We start from the raw sequence: 20376 nt of genomic DNA, 5'->3' as shown, positions 1-20376 counted from the left end.
ATAGTTTTCCTGTTTCTTGCAGCAAGTCCGACATGCAGAAATCCTATCATGGCATTTTAAGGGGGAATCAAGGTGTATTCTGGCTTTGGCAAATCATCCATGGCATTTCTGTCTGCATCAGTGTGAGTGCATCATTGGCAGAATGCCATCAGCAGATCTCAGCACAGCTGCATCCTTTATTGCCTGTTTCTGCAGGCAAATACAGGAGTTTGACGCATCCACCGTTACCTGGAAAAATACGTGTGTGTGTTTTGTAAAATCACCTGTTCTCACCAACTGTCACTCATTCATTGACGACGGTTACCCTCGGGAGTGTGCATGTGTGTGTGTGTTTGTGTGTCTGTGTTTGTGCGGCTGCCTGGTGGAACAAAGACGAGAGAAGGAGAAACAAAATGAATGACTCAGCTCAAAGCAGCAGAACAAAGCAAAGCAAGAATTAAAATGAGCTCAATCAGTCTTCAGACACACACACACGGGCAGAAACACACAAATGCACACGTACTCGAGCTGGGATGCATTGAAGCCTGCAGGCAGGGTGTGTGAAGAGTATAAATAGCTCTGCATCCTCACTGATGCTATTTTTAAACCAGGAGTCGTGACTGTCTTAACTGAGGGCAAAACACAGAAGCAACACGCTCACAGGCAGAACAATACTGTACACGACATTTCACCAGACGGCAGACTTCTTGGACAGTCATGAATAACTAGGCGTCTGTTGAAACATAGCTCTTTCCCTTTGTCAGCTTGTGTCTGTCTTTAGCTGGCTCCCATCTCTCTTTGTCATTCCTGAATGCAAGCCTCTTTCTGTCACATTTTTTTCTCTTTGTTTCATTCTCTGGGGCTCTCTATTATGCTTCTCTCCTTTCTGGTCCCACTTTATGCTTTATTCTGCGTTATTTCTATATAAGCTTTGAATTTTCCATTAATGGCCCAGTGAGATGCTTTACAATCTGCAGTGGCAACATGCTGTAAATTTCTGCAAGGTCTTTAAAGACAGTATGTTGGAAAGAATGACAGACTATACAAGATCTCATTGTGCATTGCACCTGAGCCGTGTTAAGTCGTCAATCTGTGTATTGTTCATTGAATGAAAAAGACCAAGACAATTGCATTGCTGAAAGTCACTGAGTTTGTAGAAAGTTAAAATACTTTAATTCTTCTGAGCTGCTACCACTTTCATACAGATTTGACATTCAGCATATGACTGTGTTTCTGTCATACTCAAGTTGACTTGAAAGACTTTTAATTTGATGAATGTTTCAGTGGACAAAAGCAGACTGGGTAAAGTGGAATAGTGATAATGAAAACTATTTAAGATCAACATTGGTGTGGCATTTGTCGGTGGTTGCCATGTGCTAAAGACGATGTGAAATGCTGATCTGAAAATGGTAGATTTACCAGTAAATATTTCATGACATTAGTACGTTTCATTTCTCTGTCTGGCTTAGTTCTGTTTGCCTGGATTCTCACAGTGCGGCCTGATATTGATTCTAGACTTCTGAGTTGGTAAACATGTTAAATGAATGACATTCAGTGGTTGATGAAACTGCTCTCCATTAAAGTATGTTGTATTTGGTGTACTCTGATGATTTATTAAAAATGTGAAATGAGATGAAATGGTAAGGGATGCCGAATGCTGGTAATTCACTGAATATGGTTTATTGCCTCGCTAAAATGTACCATGTTGTCGGATATGAAACTGTCTACAGTTGGTACAGGAGCATTCAAACTAGACCACTGACAGGACAATCAGTTTATCCACACTTCCAGGTCCATGGTCATGTATGATGTCAAGGGGCATATATATATATATATATATATATATATATATAAGAAACATAACAGTTGCTTACACCATCATAAAACCTTTTTAGGATTGACAACACAGGTTTCAGTTTGGGTTGCCATGATGCATTGATCTGTATGAATGTATAGATTCAGTCGTTAACGATCCCAACATGAGTGTGAAAGAAAACGTCAATCTACGTCATCGTCTTTAAGTGAAACATTTTCACTGAAATGTGGCACTTAACAGTGGAAACGTATCTTTCTTTTTATTGATAATGTATGTATTATCGTTTGAATGTGTGTAAGAATTGAGATGCTAAGCTGAATTAGTATTTTAGTTGCTTGATATTTTCCTATTTTGATCGCAGGTCTCTAAATTGAATCAAATCAAAATCCGGTCGATGCAGACTTTTTTATATTTGGAAATATTGTAGCATTGTCTGAACAATTGGTGTGATATTGCAGGTTTGTGGTAGAACCTGTGACTTAAAAATAAGATAACATGATCCTTCATTGCTCCTCCATTGTTACAGCAGCAACATCCTCACAGCAAGACTCAACATATGTATAGTAGTAACAATAATAATAACAATGATGTGTGCAATATTTACAAGAATGAACATGAATAAATACAATATTACTGCACTATAAGTGACAGCAACATAAAGTGGCTTGTGGAATAAATGTGACTGTAAAAGTCCAAGATGACAGCAGTGCAAAAAATTGTTGTGCAGATTTTACCATGGTTTGAGATGATGATATGATACAAGTCCAGTTTATGTTAACATCAACCAGTGATGCTGATGTTGTAAGGTCTTACAGGAGATGGAATGAATGACCTGCAAAAGCGCTCCTTCTTGCAGAGTGGATCTCTTATTGTCGTATACTCTTACTTTCAAAATGACCGTGTACATGTTGAAGTCACAGTAACTACTCAACTCCACGTTGTAAAATATTCCTGCTTACGACATCCAACACCTAGTTGTGGTCCAACATTCCATTGGCTGCTCAGTTTAAAACCAGGTGTGTAGTGGTGTCTGTGTGTTCATGTGCAACGGTGTACGCTTGTCAACGTATGCTGTGACTCTGCTCATGCTAGTTTACCTGTGGAGGTGATTATGACTCAGCGTGGTGGGTCACGGCTTGTAGGGAAGCAGGGCAGATAGGACTGACCTCTTATCGTGCGGCACAGCTGATGTCCAGCCGAGGTGTTGATTGCCCTATGTAGTGAGCTGTTGTTTAGATGACCCGAAACAGACCTTTAGACAAAGCAAGACACTGCTTCAAATTACTCTTTGTGTAAAAATGGTCCAATATGGAGAACCCTAGAATCAGTTCTGTAAGCCAGAATGAGGACTGAGTAAAAATATGCCCATTTTTACTCAGGGTGGGCATATTTTTCACGGAAATATAAAGTAATACACCTCTGTGAATAAAAGCACAATCATGGCTAGAAGTAGAGGGAACTCAAAAATGTCACAAGTGAAGTATAAGAAAGTTAAAATTCCATAAATCCTAAAAAAAAGAAAGAAAAAAGGTGATTTTTAAAAAAGTATTTATTGTATAATTGAAATTATTATTATTATTATTATTATTATTGTAGAACAAAGTCATAATGATGCAATATCCAGATTTTTAGCTAATATTCGGTAATATTTCTAGGCAAAAACAAAGTTGCGCATGGTTAGTTCAAGGACTTTGGAAAGTTGAAAGATTCCCTCTGCAATAAATTTTGTAAATTTAGTACTTACCAAAAGAAAAAAAAAGGCTTTTAAACCCACTGGTGAGATTTATGGGTTCATGGGTTTAAATGACATATTAAAGTGTTCTGCTTGTTGCCAAAGCTCTTCAGTCTTTTAGAAACCTGACTGTGCAGGATGCACCCTCTTTTCCCGCTACTCCCTGTAATCATAGCTGTCCACATGGCAGCGTCCCAGAGCAGTCTGGTTGGACAACAGCTTCCACACGGCACACATATTGTAAATTCTCCTGCACAGATATGCCCTGTTTGAATCCCTTCCTGTTCCTGTTGGCTCTTGTGAGCCCACATCTGATTCACAGGGACAGCTGTCATGCCAATGTTGGCAAGCCACAGAACAGAGTGGCAGCGAGAGGTGGAGGCTATTCAAGCAGCAGGGAACTGTTGAGGTGTATTTCAGGACACGTACATACTTGTACATGGACGTCTTTTAGCTGTGTTTGCACTCTGTAATACATGTGCATGTTGTATTTTAACAGGATGTAAGGAAACTCTGGTATTTGTTCCGTTAAAACAGATTTACAGAATACAAAGCATTACTCAACACTGTAATACATCCAAATAATAACCATACCTATTGTGATTAAGAACTTAAGAGTACTAAAAAGGTAATGCGATTGTGTTTACAGTGTTTGTTTCACACTTTGTGTTTATGCAGACTCTTAAACGCTGAGGGCATTGTGATGATTATTGTTACTGTTAATCTGTTGCACGTTTTCTGTTATTATATCTATGCTTGTGTGTGCATGTTTGTGCACATGTTTCACGAGCCCTTTTCTTGATTTTCACTGACAAGCAATCAGTTGACTTGATTTCAGATTCCAGAGTGCCTGGGGTGTGATTAACGTTAATTAAAGAGGATGTCTGTACATATGTGGAATAACAACAGTCTGTGGAAAGGAGAGGTGTGCATAGATATTCTAAATATTTTTAAATTTGTGAATTTTTCTCGCATTCTCAGGTTGTCGGTAGTCGATTCTGTCCACGTCGACAGGTGCTGATGTCAGGGACCAGGAATAGATTAGTAGTTGGGGAAAAGGGAGTGAGAGAAGTAAGCGAGGGCAAGCTGGAAGATCAATCAGAGGTCTCACCTTTTCTTTCATTTGTGTCAATGGAGAACAGAGAGCACAGCCAGCACCTGTCTACTGCAGGGACACCATTACACTACAGACGGACACACTGACAGAGACAAAGAGGGGGATGGAGACGATGACCGGGAAATCATTCAGGAACACCGACTCGTAGAGCGGAGAGAGAATGAAGGCTTTAAACATGGAATAAAAGAGACAGAGGGAGTCTGTTCTCAGGAGACAGGCACGGTAAAGTTGTGTTAAGCCGAGATCAGAGAGGGGGATCAGTCCATGTATCCTCAGTGTGGTGAGTGTCATGTTTTTTGCAGCGGGGAGTCGATAAACTGCCGTTCTTCTTCTCCCCAACACACCACTTCTCCCTTGCAAGCAAGTGTTCGTCCTGGCAGAGGCAAGCTGTGGAGTGTGGAAGTGAATATTCAGATTTTTAAAAAAAAAAAACAATACTGTGTACTTAGGCTGACCTTTTTAGTTAATAGTTCATGTGACAGTGATAGCCACTGAAGAGATTAGTCTTCTGTTTTATTCAAGCAAACCAATAATCGTTCTGTTTGGTATTAATTACACAATATGCCAGGAGAAAGCAACCATCCTGGACACAATATGCACTGAAACACGCTCTGTGACCCGACGTGTGTGTGTCAGTACAGGATGTAGACTACCGAGTGCAGCAGTATTTCCTCGAGAAATTATGTGTTTGTTACACAATGTAGCGAGGAATCCTGTGAATGGCTGATACTGGAGCGTTTACTATCGTGTCACTTGAGATGAAGTCCAGTTGGCTGCTCCTCATAGTGCCCCAGGTTACACTGTGACATGTCCCCATGCCAGAGTGGAATATAGTTTGGAGGAAGTAGACTACATCATTTAGCAGGCTGTCTGCTGGCTGCAACATCATACTGGCGTATCCTAGCAACCAGTTTAGAAGAAGGGCTCGCTCAGGCAAAGCTTCAGTTCCAGCTGGTGATCTCTGAGGAGTGTGAGTGTGTGTCCGTGTGTGTGTGTTTCTGTGTCTGTTGGCTTGCCGGGATAATAGATGAGTGTTGTAGAAATGAGCGTGCTGGCTCAGTCCTGCAGGGAAGATCAATATCAACTATACATTCATCTCTAATTACCACAGCGGAACTTAGAAGGGATCTCTCTCTTTCTCCTTCCTGCCCTCTTGCTCTCGTTCACCAGCTCTCCTTAGTGGTTTTTTCCTTTCTGTCATTATCGCCCACTGTCTGACTTTTTTCCTCTACTTTTAAACCTCTGTCTGTCTTTGTATGATTTTCTTAAAATTTTACAATTATTTGCCACTGAAGTGAATAAAAATGTGTCTGCCCAAACACCTCTGTAAGGTACATTAGTTACAGACCAATAGTTTCATATTGCAATTTCTCCACTTTTGTATCAGCCTGCTTTTTGTGTGTATTTTTGTAAAACTAAATCTTTTGCTCTTGCCCTTTCTTCTCCCTCTCTGCACACTCCATTGTATAATTTATAACCAAAGAACATAAAAAAAACTAAATACCTCACTGTGCTATATGGCCCTTTGTCCCTTTTGGTCTCTTTTCCAAGACTCCACAGACTCCACAAGCTCACCGTGATGACAGCTCGGCTTGTTTTATGGCAATATTTGACTGATTTAGACCCCGTTCTTTCTCTCTCTGTCAGTGCTGAGCATAGGGGAAGGAGGTTTCTGGGAAGGCACGGTCAAAGGGAGGACAGGATGGTTCCCTGCAGACTGTGTGGAAGAAGTTCAGATGAGGCAGTTTGACCCACGGCTAGGTAAGACTTCTCCATGCACACTCACACACACACACATACATGTGCGTACTGTGCACTCATGCTGTCACAGTCAGCGGGCTTTGATTTTGCTGTAATGTGTTGTACTTGTGTTTGGTCAGAGAGCTGTCCTTGGTGCTGAAGTAAGTCTTGCTGCAAAATATTTCAACTTTTGCGTTCACGTCTCTAGGGATATAGTTGCTATTATAAAAAAAAGCAATTAAAAATGTAAATTAACTGAGAACTGCTGGCTTAATATTTTGTTGTGAACCGTCTATGCCCTGATCAGTGTTTAGATTTTCAAAAGCATTTTCAATGTTCAGTCTTTTTAATTAGCCACCTGTGTCAATTACAGAACTTTTCTCAGTGAGATATCTCTTTTCCAACCATCCCCTGCTAGCTTAAATGAAATATTGATTTATAAATAAATTCTAAGAAGGGATTTTAATACTCAGGAAAATATTGAACAACAAAATCGAAAATGGCAGTGACATTTGTACGTCTCCAGGAGGTTTGCATATTATCTTGAAAGTTTATCCACATAAAGTGTACAGAATATGCATATATCTCCCCCCTGGCAACACAGATGTAGTGTTATTTTTAAATGAGTCACAGGCAGGGCAACTCGATGGTAGTTAGTAGTTACTTCAGCTGCCAGTTCCTTGTTCGACGGCTATTGAGGCCAAAAAGTCGCCACATGTCAGTCCTCTGTTCTGCTTCCACACATTTTCTGTATATCTGCTCTGTACTCTCCAAAAAAAGGCAAAAGATAAGACATTTTTTCTTCAGACGAGAGTGGACTTAGAGATGGTTTTAAGCGCTTTTGCCTAAGAAAGTTTTTAAGTTTTAACTTGTGCTTCAAATAAGTAAATCCAGTGCTTATTTATTAACTGTCATGTACGCTAATAATCGATTAACAAGTTGAATTAATTTATTGAACATCAACATAATTTACATTCTGTGCGCGTTCAGCTGTTTGTCATTAACAGTAACATATTCCCACAATAACATCCAAAGTATTTACCTGAACAGCACCAACAGACGCTCCAGTTCTGCGACAGTCTGTTTTCCTCCGAAGGTTTAGAGCTAGTCTTTCCTTTTCATTTGTTGACATTTGCTTCCCATGCTGACTGCTTACGGTCTTGAGCTTTCCAGCAAAGATTGTCAAGCTTTTAGGGCCACTTCATTAGAGCCTAATTAAATGCAGGTGTACTGGAAAGGTCGAACAGTTTACTCTGTATTAAAAACATGTACACAGGGCTCGTATCAAGGGCCATTATTCAGGATTTTTAGCAGCAAATTGCCGGTAAACATTTCAGAATTCATTTGTTTGTTTGTTTTTTATTCAAAAGTTACTTTTTAAGTGTTTTATATTCCTCATTATTATAAACTTGCAGTATAAAACAGCTGGCGCGGCATCAAGCTCTGTCTCTCAAACACACTAATGGCAGTTGAGTAAATTTCAGTGCAAAGATTTTACCTGTAATGGTTTTTTTTTTTAAGCTAATAAAGCCACAGCTCAAAAGAAAACACCATTCACAAATCTACCCACACCGTTAAAATGTGATAACATCAATCTGTGAGCATTCCAGGAATCGTGTCACGACATTTTGTAAATTACTTTCTGCCGTAACCCCATTGGCAGAACCTGTCTCATCTACTTTTACATCAGTTTATTTCACACAGTGTCTGCCAAGAGCCACCTGAGGATGTGCCTGGATGTGAGTTTCAGATGTTTTATGAGGACAAATAAAGTAAACATACTCATGTGATATACGCAGAGAAACATTTATTTTTATTGTTTTTGTTATTGTCATTATTATTATTATTGTATTTTAGTTTAAATTTAATTAAGAGTTCATTTTCTTGCTTTTTTCCTTAAGGGCAATAGATTTTTTCAATATTTTAATCTTTTTTTTCCTCTGTTAGAAAAATCATCAGACTCGCAAAAGTTAATATATAATAACAAATTTTTTTAACATTAATCCCTGATGTTTTAGAAAACTGAAAAGTATCAAAAAACATGAATCAGTGTGATAGTGTCTATGCAAAAAATACACAATCTATAATTTAAAAAAAACAAAAAACAATCCCCGCGTAACAACGAAACATTTCTAGACTGGCTCTCACAAATAGAATGCAAACTGTTTTATGCGCATCATAAATCTATTCTGACCATGACGATCCCCATCACTATGATGGATTTCAGTGTAAATATGTGAAACTTTGTAAACAACTGGGAGTACATCACGTTAATGTGGCCACGTCCCTGTTTAGACTGTCATTTAAATTAGCAGATGGCACATTTCGTTTGCTGTGGTCTCAGAGGCAACATGTGCAGCTCTGACACTGAGATTTAAACTCTGTGCAGCAGCATCATAAACGAGTATCATGAAAACCATCCGGTCATTGTGTGGAAAAAGTATAGCAAGATACTGCTGCGGGTACATATATTGAAAATAAGACAAGGGCATTTTTTTGTCATAAATATCACCCCCTTCCTTGTGTGTTTTCGTCATGCATCTCCTGGGACCTATTTCTGGAGCAATTGGGGCATTTTCCCCTTTCAAAGGGTTGTTGAGGGATTGAGGTTACCTCAGAGTAGGTGTGAAGAGATGAGAAAGGCCGGAATCTCTAAATACCCCATTTAAATGCATTGTGAGAAAAAGATAGGGGATGGTGGGAAAGAAAGGGCTAGATAGCATGGGAGATGGATGGTGGAGCATACTCTAAAAGACAGCAAAGTGGAGATGGCAGAGCGTGTCTTTCATAGAGGTGGAGAGCAAAAGAGGGAGGGAGGGAGATGGGCCTGATATTGAGCCCCACTCACTCATAAATCCTGAAAAACTCAGAACCCTCAGATGCCTATTTCTCGGGGATTAAAAGTATATTCTGCCTCCTCTGTCCTTCCTCCCCTGTCACTCTGCAGAGTTGTTTTTCTTCTCGTGTGCTCACAATTACATTGGCTTGTAATGATCCAAAATAAAGTGAATTATACAATGCAATATATTTGATATATCACTGATTAACATACACATTTCTGAATCTACTGAGGCATTTCAAAGCTAATTTCAGCCTCATCCCTGGATTCATCAGTGATGATACGACGGCACAGCAACACAGGATGACACAATAACATACACACTGAGACACACTGAACTACACACAGAGCTGTTTATTTGAAGGCAGGCATTGAGGCGTCACTGACAGTAAGGGCAATATGTCTCAGCCTACTGAAGCAGGAAAGACAGCCTTGTCTACAATTAAGTAACCCAAAAACTGTTGAGCATGCTTTCTCTCCCTCTCTCTTTATGTCTCTGTGTCTCTCTGCCAGTCTGCATCACCCATTAGTCATGACTCTCAAAGTGGTATCTGTCTTTATCTATCTCTGCCTCCATCTCTTTTCTCTGCCAGATTTGAGAGAGCAATGATGGAGGGGGAGAAGCCAAAAAAAAAGGTGCAAGCAGTTTAAGTCTTGGAGAGGGAAAAGGCATTTAGAAAGCAGCGATGGGGAGACAGGGGATGGGAGAGAGAGAGAGAAAGGAAGCAGGTGACCATGTGAAAGAGGCAGTTTAAACCATCACCGACTCTCTTGGCTGTTTTCTGTCACCACACTGCTTTTCTCTCTCCCAGCACGGCCAGAGCTACCTGCAGCCAACAGTTCATCTTCAACCAACGCTTGGGGGGACAGAGGGAGGGAGGTGAGACAAAGGCAAAGTGGAGAAGTCAAAGGCACAAAGAGAAAAAATAGCAACAAGGAGGATAGAGAAAACAAGGGTGAAAATCAAAGACTATTGATTGAATTCATTAAGAACACAATGAGTGATGCAGTGGTGAGCTGCTGATGTGTGTTGGCTGTGTGTTACTACCAGTCACTGCACCGTTTATTTATTATTTTGTTTATTTTGTTTATTATTTGGATCCCCATTAGCTGTACCCTTAGGTCAGCTAATCTTCCTGGGGTCCTATAACCGTTGAGGGGAAAACAGGACAGTGCTCTCCAGGTTGCTGCATAATTTCTCTAAACTTAAACAGTTGTTAAACCCATATACATGATCTATAAACCAGAGAGCGTCTGCTACCAGCCGACTCACACTCACACATGCGCTCAGCACACATGCTACTGGCCTCTATCGGGGGGTTAATAGTAGATGTTTACCCGTGGTAATGGAGGGGATAATGATGTGAGTATGAACTGCTCTTCCCATTCTAATGATGTAAACAAATTGCCATGCCACTCATTTTCAGCAATGTTTCTGTTAATCTGTTGGCTACAATCTGTTGGGATCTTACAGCCCTCTGGCCAAAAGACCCCGCCCCCCATGCTGCTATCCCCCCCAACAAGAAATCGACACGCTGCAGCCACATAGACAAATTCCCCCTAATGGTGAATGAAACCGCAATGGGTTTTTACCAGCCATAATTCCCATTCTATGGCCTTAATTTTTCTTTCTCAGCACCCTGTAGTGTTGAATGTCCTCCAGGAACTACACACACGGGCACACACAGGATAATAATGCACATTTTTCTCATTGATGGGATAAGCAAAGCTTAAATATTTCAATGGCTTTATATCTTAACAAGCGTGCAAACTTTTCTTTCTTCTTGTGCTCGTTCACTCCATTCCCTTGCTCTCCTCACATCGCGGCACAGTTGAATGACTCACAGCCGCATGAATCAGCCCAGTCAGATCCAGCCTGAGCTATTTTTAGCCTGCCCATTAAGAAGTTTTGGAGTGTGTCTGCACTCCCCTAGAATGCTTAAACATCAGTGTTGCTGCGGCAGCTGAGACTGACATGAACGGAGCACCGGCATGGAGGGGAAAGGATGTGAGGAGCGATGGGGAGATGCTGCAACAGACCAGAGAGGGATCATACAGAAAGTCATCTGACTGTTCGCATAGTTTCCCATTTGTTTCGCAGGTCTTTTTCACTCATGTCCGAGGTGCAAGGTCAATAGCTACAGTGATGGATTTCTGTAATTATCCGAGCCTGTTTATTGACAGTGGTAAAAAATGACACTGTTTGACCGAGCAGTATAATTCACTTGGGCTTTGTCATCTTAAAAGTCTGATACTGAGGCCTGTGCTGTGACGGTGCAGTTGTAAGAACGGTTTAGCTTCCAGCATATTATTTAAATATCAGAATTCATCACTAATACTGATGCCATGTTTTAGTATTACTTTGAAAAAACATGCTGACAGTGCCTCATTAGAGAGCCATTCTGATATGGGGTGAGCAAAACCCCAGGGGAATGAGCACGCAACGCGGTACACATGCAACAGCATGACTGAAGGCTGGCATACAAAAGCGTGATGAAATGGGAAACGATAGATCAATGATTAATGAATCGTGTCAGCTTGGGAGATTAGTGTTCTTGGCACATCAGGACAAAGAGATGGAGAAAGGACAGCTGTGGAAACAGAACCAGAAGATGCTCTCAAAGCCCTTGTGGAAACAATAAAGGAAGAAAGATAGAAAATGAAATAATAACCATGCACGCATCACAGCCTATATTTTTCTGGCATGAACCAAATAGCTTATGTGTAAATTCTGTAATGGTTGGGTTTGCATTTTTCATTTAGTGGTAGAAGTCAGCGTGCAGCAGTGTGCAGCCTGTTCTTTAAACGTTCTGCTATGAAAATGAGTAGTTGGAGGTCAAGGACATCAGCTGCTGATCAGCTTTTTCTTTCCATTAAGAGAGATGTTTTGCTCTTGTCAGCACTTTTATTTTATTTCTTTTCATAAAGCAAGTATCAATATTCCAAGTAGAATTAAATGCAATTTTGAACATGTCAGAATTTTTTTTAGAAAGATTTAAAATTAAAAGCAGAAGGCAAAATGTCGTGCATATGAAAATTGAAGCCATGGATTAGTCTGCTAACACAGCACTATCCTCGCTGCTTTTTTCCTTTCCTCTTTTTCCCCCTATCCCTTTGCCTCTCGTCCTCTCTCATCTCCATTCCAATGTCTCTTTTCAGTTTGTCATGTTATCAGCATTTCAAGGAAAGGTCCAATCTTCGCCTTTCATGCCAGACTGTCACCCTAACGCGATGAATATGAATGTTTTTGTGCGTTAACAAGGCCAGTCACACTGAAGACATGTTGGTAACACCTTCTTTCTTATCACACCTTTCCCTCTGGCTCGCTGGAAGAGACGGGAAATCACTGTTATTTCTGCCCCCCTCCCCCCTTTTATTTTATACCTTTTTCTAAACCATGTGTGTTTAAGGCTTAAGAGAAGTGCTCAGTGACACCTGTGAAGTGCATAAAAACAGACTGCATAGGCTTGTATGCTTTATAAAGCAGCATCTGCCTACCAGGTTTAACATTGAAAATAGCTATAATTTCTAGCGTAATGTGTTTTAGAAAGATTTGTGTGTTCACATATGCAATTTTGTGGATTTTATCTGTTCGACTGGATAGTTCGGATTAAAAAAAACTCTTCTGCTTTGACTGATCATCATTGTCATTTTAAAGGGAGGGTACTTAAAAGAGATAAGATTTTTCTGATCTATTACAGTGAAATCTAAGATTATGGAATCATGGAAACCAGAAAGCTAAAGACCAAATCTGTTATAAATAGAATTTGAGTACAATCACATATTTTGATTTGATCCCTCAGCGTGTCCTTGTGCCTTAACAATCCTCCTTGGGCTCTCCTGATCACTCCTCTGCAACGATTTATTACAGCAGCAATCCCACATTCAGGCATTCTTGAAGGTTAAATTAAGAAAGCTCATAAAATAACAGCAAATTGTTTACGCGTCAATGACAAACTACTCCGTTAACTTCTCTCATGGTTCGGTAATTAGTCTGTACAGGCCCAGATTGCAAACCGCATAGTGAGTTCAGTCAGTAAGTCTCTAGTGACAACTTGTAAAATCGGGAGTGAGTATGCAAATGCTGACACGACAGAGCGGTGCGTGTGCATGCAAATGGACAGGCTTTTCTACACTTGTATGCTTATGCACACGCACACACTTTAGTTATTGTCTATATTCTGTGTGGAGTCAGCAGATAGATTAGCATAGCCAACTAATCCATCTTATTAGAGAGAGAGAGGGAGGGAGGGAGAGGGAGAGGAGAGAGACAATAAACCACAGGTTGGAAGACATGTCTTTGGTATTAAAGTTTAGCTGAGTCAGTGTTATAGACTGGCAGTTCAAGAGGAGTCCTGCCATTTAACCCTGTAAAAAAAAAATCTACACAAAGTGTCCTGCAGTGACATATCTCAAGGTGTGTGTGTGTGTGTGTGTGTGTGTGTGGGTGTGTGGGTGTTGTGTTTGTTTGTTCGCCGCAGAGTGATGGCCACTATCTGTACTTTTCATCAGAAGTCAGTGGAGTGTGTTGAGCCATCTCTCTCTCTGGAGGACAGATCCATATCAAATCATAATAGATGGCAATGCTATTTGAACAATGAATCAAAGCTGAAGCAGCTCTCACGGTGGAGCAGAGACATATCACGTTTGACAGGGGCTGCATTGGATGACAGCAGGTCACACACACGTGCATACACACGTGCACGTGTGTACACATAAAATAAGCAAACACACGAGCAGGTTGCAGCATTTCTCAGAACGTCTCGTCTGTTTCACGGTGTCCTGGTTGCTCAGGCTCATTTTTCACCTGTAGTTCTTCCTTCTAGTATGTAGGTGAAGTTGGTTGAATAACTTTGTTTACATAAACACTTTCTCTGCCTTGACTTGACATAACTATGTTTCACCGTTGTGTGGTGTCACATCTAAAAACAAAAACATACACACAACTCACCTGCTGGAGCTGTAAAACAGTGCTTCAGACTAGACTAATCGCACACCTATTCTTTCACCACCCTTATTTTGCCTTTTCCTCCTCCACATTTTCCTCTCTATTATCTAGGTAAATATATAATTGAGACTTTTGAAGTCCATGGATATGTCTTGCATGAATTTTTATTAAAAGTGGAAAAAAAACTAATCTTTTTTATGTTCATTATGATCATACCTTTAAAAATTCCAAAATTATTTATTATGGAAACAATCACTTATTAATAAAAAATGACTGGATGTCACTAAAATGTCAATTAACTGTCACAATTTAATAACAACCGCCTTCTAATTAGCTAAATAATAATAAAATGAGCTGATTCAGAAATAGTTTGGATTGTATTCTTTTTATTAAGTTGAGATCATCATGACAGATATTTCTTTTTTGACAACATATCACATTTTAGATGGAAAATAACAAACGGTATCTGTACTTTCCACTAAGTTCATCATTACAAAAACACCTCTCCAGGAAGTGTGTTAATTCCAGATCACATGACCTGCTCCATATGATGTCATTTCCTCCAATCTGTCTAAATGTAGAACTGTGGATGGAACAAAGGGCTCAAATGGATCAACAACTTCCAACAGTTTTGGACCTAAAAAACTGGAATGGGAAACATGATGTGTTCTTACAAACCTATATTTAAAATATTATGTTTAGAATGAGTCATGATTGGTTGAACTTACCTCCAAACTGATTTAAAAAACATGCAGCAGTGAAATATTAAGTTAACATATAAGAGAGGGTTGATTTATTATCTCACTGTGAGCGTTATTCTTTCACTTGTTTCTATTTTGTCATGTTTTTTCGAGCTGTGATATTGGATATTGTATTCAGGGACAACGATACACTGGAGTTTGATGAGATATTGGCTGAGTTTGATTGACATGATTGTGCCGCTGAGGATGTGATGGAAGAGAGATAATTGTGCTGTAGACGTTCTTTTGCTTTTTGTAATGAGTATTTCCATTTTGTCACCTCTGTGGGTGCTCAGGCTATATCTTTTTGATTCTGATACAGATTTCTTCATCTACCCTGACCTCATAATGATCTTGCTAATAGATTTCCTAAAGCTGCATTCATTTTTTTTTCATCTGAGCCCACCACTTTTCACCATCTTTGGCTGGAGTCACCACAGTACTCGCTCTTGCTGTGTTTTAGTAAGCTTTGAAGCTGAAAGTAACACACTGTAAATCACACAGCTGAGCTGACAGTGATGCTTCCTGTCACTACTTGAGGGAAACACTAATGCATAAAGCTACTGATTCAATCAGTGATCGTGATGATTCATTACACTTCAGTTCAGCCTGAGGATTCGGTGTTAAAGATACACATGTTCCTCCACTGAACACTCTGACTCTCCTGCTTCCCTTCTTTCCTAAAATATGCACGTCTGTGTTTGTTTTTGCGAATCTCTGCGTGTCTTGACCTTGACTCGGAGGTGTGTCGTGAGGAGCCATCGTAGCGTTTGAAGATCTTGTGCTGTAGTTGTTTGTTGTTGTCTGAATTTGACTGAATTATTCAAGGCTTTTCCACTTTGACAGAACTGGAGGTATTTATAGGCGTTGGTCTCTGCCTCTGACACTTACACGGTAACAACGAGCTCTCTGAGAGCTCTTCAGCAAACGGCAAGCCAACCGATTCTGAGGGAGAGGAGGAGGAGAAAGACGGCAGAAAAGCAGAGATGTGAAATATATGCTGGAGTTGTTTGCTCGAGGCTGAAGCAGAATGGGACATTAAGACTAGAGACAGTGACACACGGTTGCAGCGCTGCTTGTCCAGGAAGTCTTATTGCACTTTTAAAAGGAGGACAACTGGGAGTTCTTTAACAGGAAACCGGCGATGAGGAGTTTTGAGTAGCCATCTGCACGTCAACAGACATTTCAGGAGCATTTTTGTTTGTGTCCAGGCGAAGATGAGAGAGATGACAGTTCCTCTCAGACGGACAAGTGGCAGGGTGGACAGACAACCTAAGGGTCAAAACCTCAGAGGAATCTGTTAAGATAGAGGTGAAAAATGGACTGTTGCCCAGTCATGGTGTCAGATCTGCCTGTGCTGTGCAGCAGGATAGATGGAGTAGTAACAGTGGTGAAGGCAGAGCAAACCAACTCCACGTGTCATGACTTCTACTGGGGTAAGTCCCACCAGACTCTGCACTACTCTGATGTCAGCACACCGACTGGATGGCTCACAGGGCGTGTAATGTTAAAACAGCGTCTTGTAGGACCTAATATAGCCCCGTTTTTATCAATGTGAGAAACTTGCAATATGACTCAGCACAAGGGGTAATGTAGTAGAAGAGGAGCGTCTGCATGCAAGCGTGGAGACGTTTCCATTTTTAGAAGAGGAGGATGTTCACTACTGCACATTTAACTGTGGCTGAGAGCTTGATTGAGGGCAATAAAAAGAAACCCGCTGTAACTGTAGAGTTTTTGACTATTCGTCAGATAAATATTGAACAGAAAAGAACTCATTAAGGGTCTTCTCATTGTCCACTTACTGTGATAATCGAAGGTCTTACAATTTGTCTGATTTTCTTTTGTTCTTGCTTCATTTCAGCTCCACCTCACTCCACAAATGGAGAGCTTTTTAGTTTGTGTTCTATTCCTGGACTCTCGCTGGTGTTTCTCCTTTTTAGTGAAGTCATGATTATCAAATAGTTCCCGTTACTGAAGTTGCCTTCTAAGAGAGGGCAGATGTGGCATTTTGACTTGTAGGGCCGAGAAAAAATGTAGCGCTCAGACACTCCATAGCTTTGAACTCGTGTTATTAGATCTCATCTCCTATTTTATTAAAAGCTTGTCTACCTAACAAACCGCTAGTACTTGCGACGTCATTGTCTTATTCTGTTCTTTGATCAAACACCTTGTTAGACTCAAACTGCATATGCTAAAAAGAGGGTGTTGAAGTAATATCCAGAAACAGTCTCAGCTCTTCTTTCTTTTCATGGCTTCTATGATTTTAGAGAATTAATTTTGGTGTTTGTAGGGTTGACATTGTCCTTAGCAGAGAATGACAGCATTGGTCACTCATTCAGAAAGAGGAAACATGTTTATGTATCCTGACAGATATCTTTTTGGAACTGTTCAAATATTTACCATCCTGCTTAAGAAGCAAAAAGTGGAAATAATTTATTCCAGCAATTATTCGCTGACATGCCTACGATCCTCCTCGTAAAGCTGCAATACTCAAGAACTCAGAAATTTGCAATGAAGAGCAACACGTGTGTCTGTTGGCAGTGCAGCGAAACAAACGCATCTTCTCAGGAAATTAGCCTAAATTAAATCCATCTGATTTTTCCTCATCTTGCTTAAAAATCACTGTTGTCCTGATTTGTAGATGCTTTTTTATGAGACACAAACTGCGTGTTTGGAGGTCTGATGGAGCACAGTGTAATGAAGTCGTTAGCAGCTCTGACAGAGTAATAACAGCAGTAAACAACAGCAAACACAGAGGCTGCATCATTTCCTCTGAATGCATCATGCATGTGAAGGCAACTTGAATCCAGCATTTATAACTGAATATTCATTCATAAGTACAGACTATTTAGCATCAATATCATTATTTAAATGTTGGGAATTTAACCAAATTTAAACTGTAGTGATGGCAAACCAGAAAATAATGATGTGAATCGGTTTTAAGGACTACTTTGGGTCTGTTTTTTTGTCAGTCTGTTGTCATCTGCTGCCCTCCTCCCTCTTGTTTACTCACTTTTAGTCTTCTGTTTAATCGATCCAGCCCATCTTGCCACTCTTACGTTCTTGCTTTTCTCTTTTCATCCCCATCTCTCTCTTTTTGTTCTGACACTCTCCACTTCACAGTTAATTAAGATAACCTAGATCCCTCTTATCACGTCCATGTATTGCCGACAAATGGCTTGATGAAAAAATTTAGTAGCATGTCGCACAAATATCAAAGGTACGTTCTCCAACAGGCTCATTTTTGCCACCTTTGATGTTGAATACTATCCCGAAGCTCCACATTCTTGTGCGTGGTTTACTTGAATTCCCTATATGTACAGAATGGGAAAAGATTAAATTGATACAGGGCCTGCTTTTAGTCTTTCTTTTGTACTGAGTTTTCTTTTCCTTCAGTGTCCCCTCTATCACACTGTCATATTGTGAGCATGACTAATTTTATCCAGTAATGGAAAAGAAAGAGTTCGCCCTTCTATTAAAGTCTCATTCAAGAAGGTAGTGGGATAGAAAATCATGGTTAGACACAGGAAGATGAAGAGGGGGGAAGGGGGGTGAGAAAATGAAGACGCCGGTCTGTCCTCTGTTGTGTGGAGGTGGGTTAGCCTTGTATCCACCTGCACGCTCCAGCAGTTCCCTGTTGGGTCTGTGGAATGACAGGCACATTGTGTGACAGCACAAAGGAGAAAGAAAGAAAAGATGATTGTGTCTTTATTTTTCCTGTTTTGTTTTTCTTTTTTTTTTACCCTCACAAGAGTCTCTTGCTAGACTGTGGAGCTCTTTGGAAGTTGTTCCACCAAAGAGTCCAGCATTGTTCTGATTAATTTAAACCCTGTTTTAGTGTTCAAGGTGTGAGGAGCCCTGTGAGTTTACTACACCCCCCCCCCCCGTGTAGTCTGGCATCCACCGTGTTTTAGGAGGTTAACACACACACACAATATGAATGAGGAGGCAAAGAGAGAGCAGGAGAGAGGAGGAGAGTAGGGAAGAGTGGGGGTGCGGAAGGAAAGAATTAGAAAGTCAATGAGGCTCACTTGATAAGTGTGTGTGTTTGTGTGAGAGTGTGTGCATGTTTGTGTGCAGCTCTTATCAGTGCTAAAACAGCATAGGTTAATTCTCATTCAGCAGGGTTCACAGACTGTGTGTGTGTGTGTGTGTGTGTGTGTGTGTGTGTGTGTGTGTGTGTGTGTGTGTGTGTGTGTGTGTGTGTGTGTGTGTGTGTGTGTGTGTGTGTGTGTGTGTGTGTGTGTGTGTGTGTGTGTGTGTGTGTGTGTGTGTGTGTGTGTGTGAGAGAGATGTGGCTCTTACGTCCTTCAGACAAGGACAGTTAAGGTGTTACAATCTGTCCAGAATGGAGAAGCACTGTGGGCTAAGAGACAGACACATACAGGACCACTGCCCAGACATGTAGCGTGTTAACAGAGTGTAGCGTGATGTGCTAAGTATGTTTTCATCTCAATTATAGTAGAGAGTTGACAGCTATCAGCAGAAAGAACCAAAAAGACGGTGCCTATTCTCAATGAGTTATCCATCATAATGTGTAGTTTGTACTGAAAATCTGTGCTGTGTGTAAATTCATGTGTGCCAAAGGGGAAAGAATATGTTGAGCATCAACGTTAGAGTATTTTAGTAGAAAAAGAGTGTGTGACCAACTGAAAACAGATTTCTTTCCATGTGTCGCAGAGGAAAAGCATGAGCTTATGTAAACATAGAAGTGCATTAAGTGCTGTAACCAAAGTTAAAACAAACTGGCCTTCATTGACTTTATGTATCATTCTAGTAACCATCCAAGCTGCTTTGACCCTCTGAATTTCAAGTCGTTTCTAGGCCTGTTTTGGTCCTGCTACTCTGCTTAGTTTTTACTGCAGTGTAAAGTCCTGCCCTCTATGGAAACAGCACAGCCATGGCCACAAGAAGAAATAAATCATGAATGTCATTTGTACAATATAACAAGTTTGACTACCATCATTTTGAAAAACAAACAAAAGTGAAATATTCTTGATTACTTACTTCATGAAAAATTTAAAAATGTATTGAACATGTACAATATTTTACCAAGTACTCACAGGTGTTGCCAGTGGTGTGAAAAAATGGCGACACACATGCATACTGTAGATATTCTACCACTTACTGCTAATACTGCTTCGCTACCTGCTCTATGCGAGCACAGCCTGCAGTTCAGCAGAATTTGGTCCTGTCAGTGATTAATGGCGTCCTGGTTGTGTCAAGGAGCGCAGAACCTTTAGTTTTATTCAGAATCTGATTCATGGTTTTTGTTTTGTTTTGGGGTTGTTTTTTTTTTCCATTTTTTTAACTAGACATTTTGGTATCCTATAACATTTTTAAGCTTGTATTTGGTTAGAGTTTTCCAGAAAAAGTAGTTCAAGGACCACCGGAAAAGTCCTTGATTCTTGAAAGTAATTGTGACCAAAAATATCAGGCCAGAGAGCCCCTCTTAGCTTTGGAGC

General features: G+C 40.4%; 1 protein-coding gene across 1 annotated transcript in view; it reads left to right on the top strand.

Annotated features, from left to right (window-relative positions):
• Positions 1 to 20376, top strand: part of shank3a (SH3 and multiple ankyrin repeat domains 3a) — a 159899-nt gene that overhangs the window by 112048 nt on the left and 27475 nt on the right. Inside the window, 1 exon segment of the mRNA XM_051951413.1 lies at positions 6292 to 6405. Coding sequence (XP_051807373.1) covers positions 6292 to 6405 — 114 coding nt within the window.

Source organism: Acanthochromis polyacanthus, chromosome 8, assembly GCF_021347895.1.
Source record: "Acanthochromis polyacanthus isolate Apoly-LR-REF ecotype Palm Island chromosome 8, KAUST_Apoly_ChrSc, whole genome shotgun sequence".
Taxonomy (NCBI): domain Eukaryota; kingdom Metazoa; phylum Chordata; class Actinopteri; family Pomacentridae; genus Acanthochromis; species Acanthochromis polyacanthus.
Note: the sequence above shows the minus strand (reverse complement) of the source record. Positions and strands in the feature narration are given on the sequence as shown.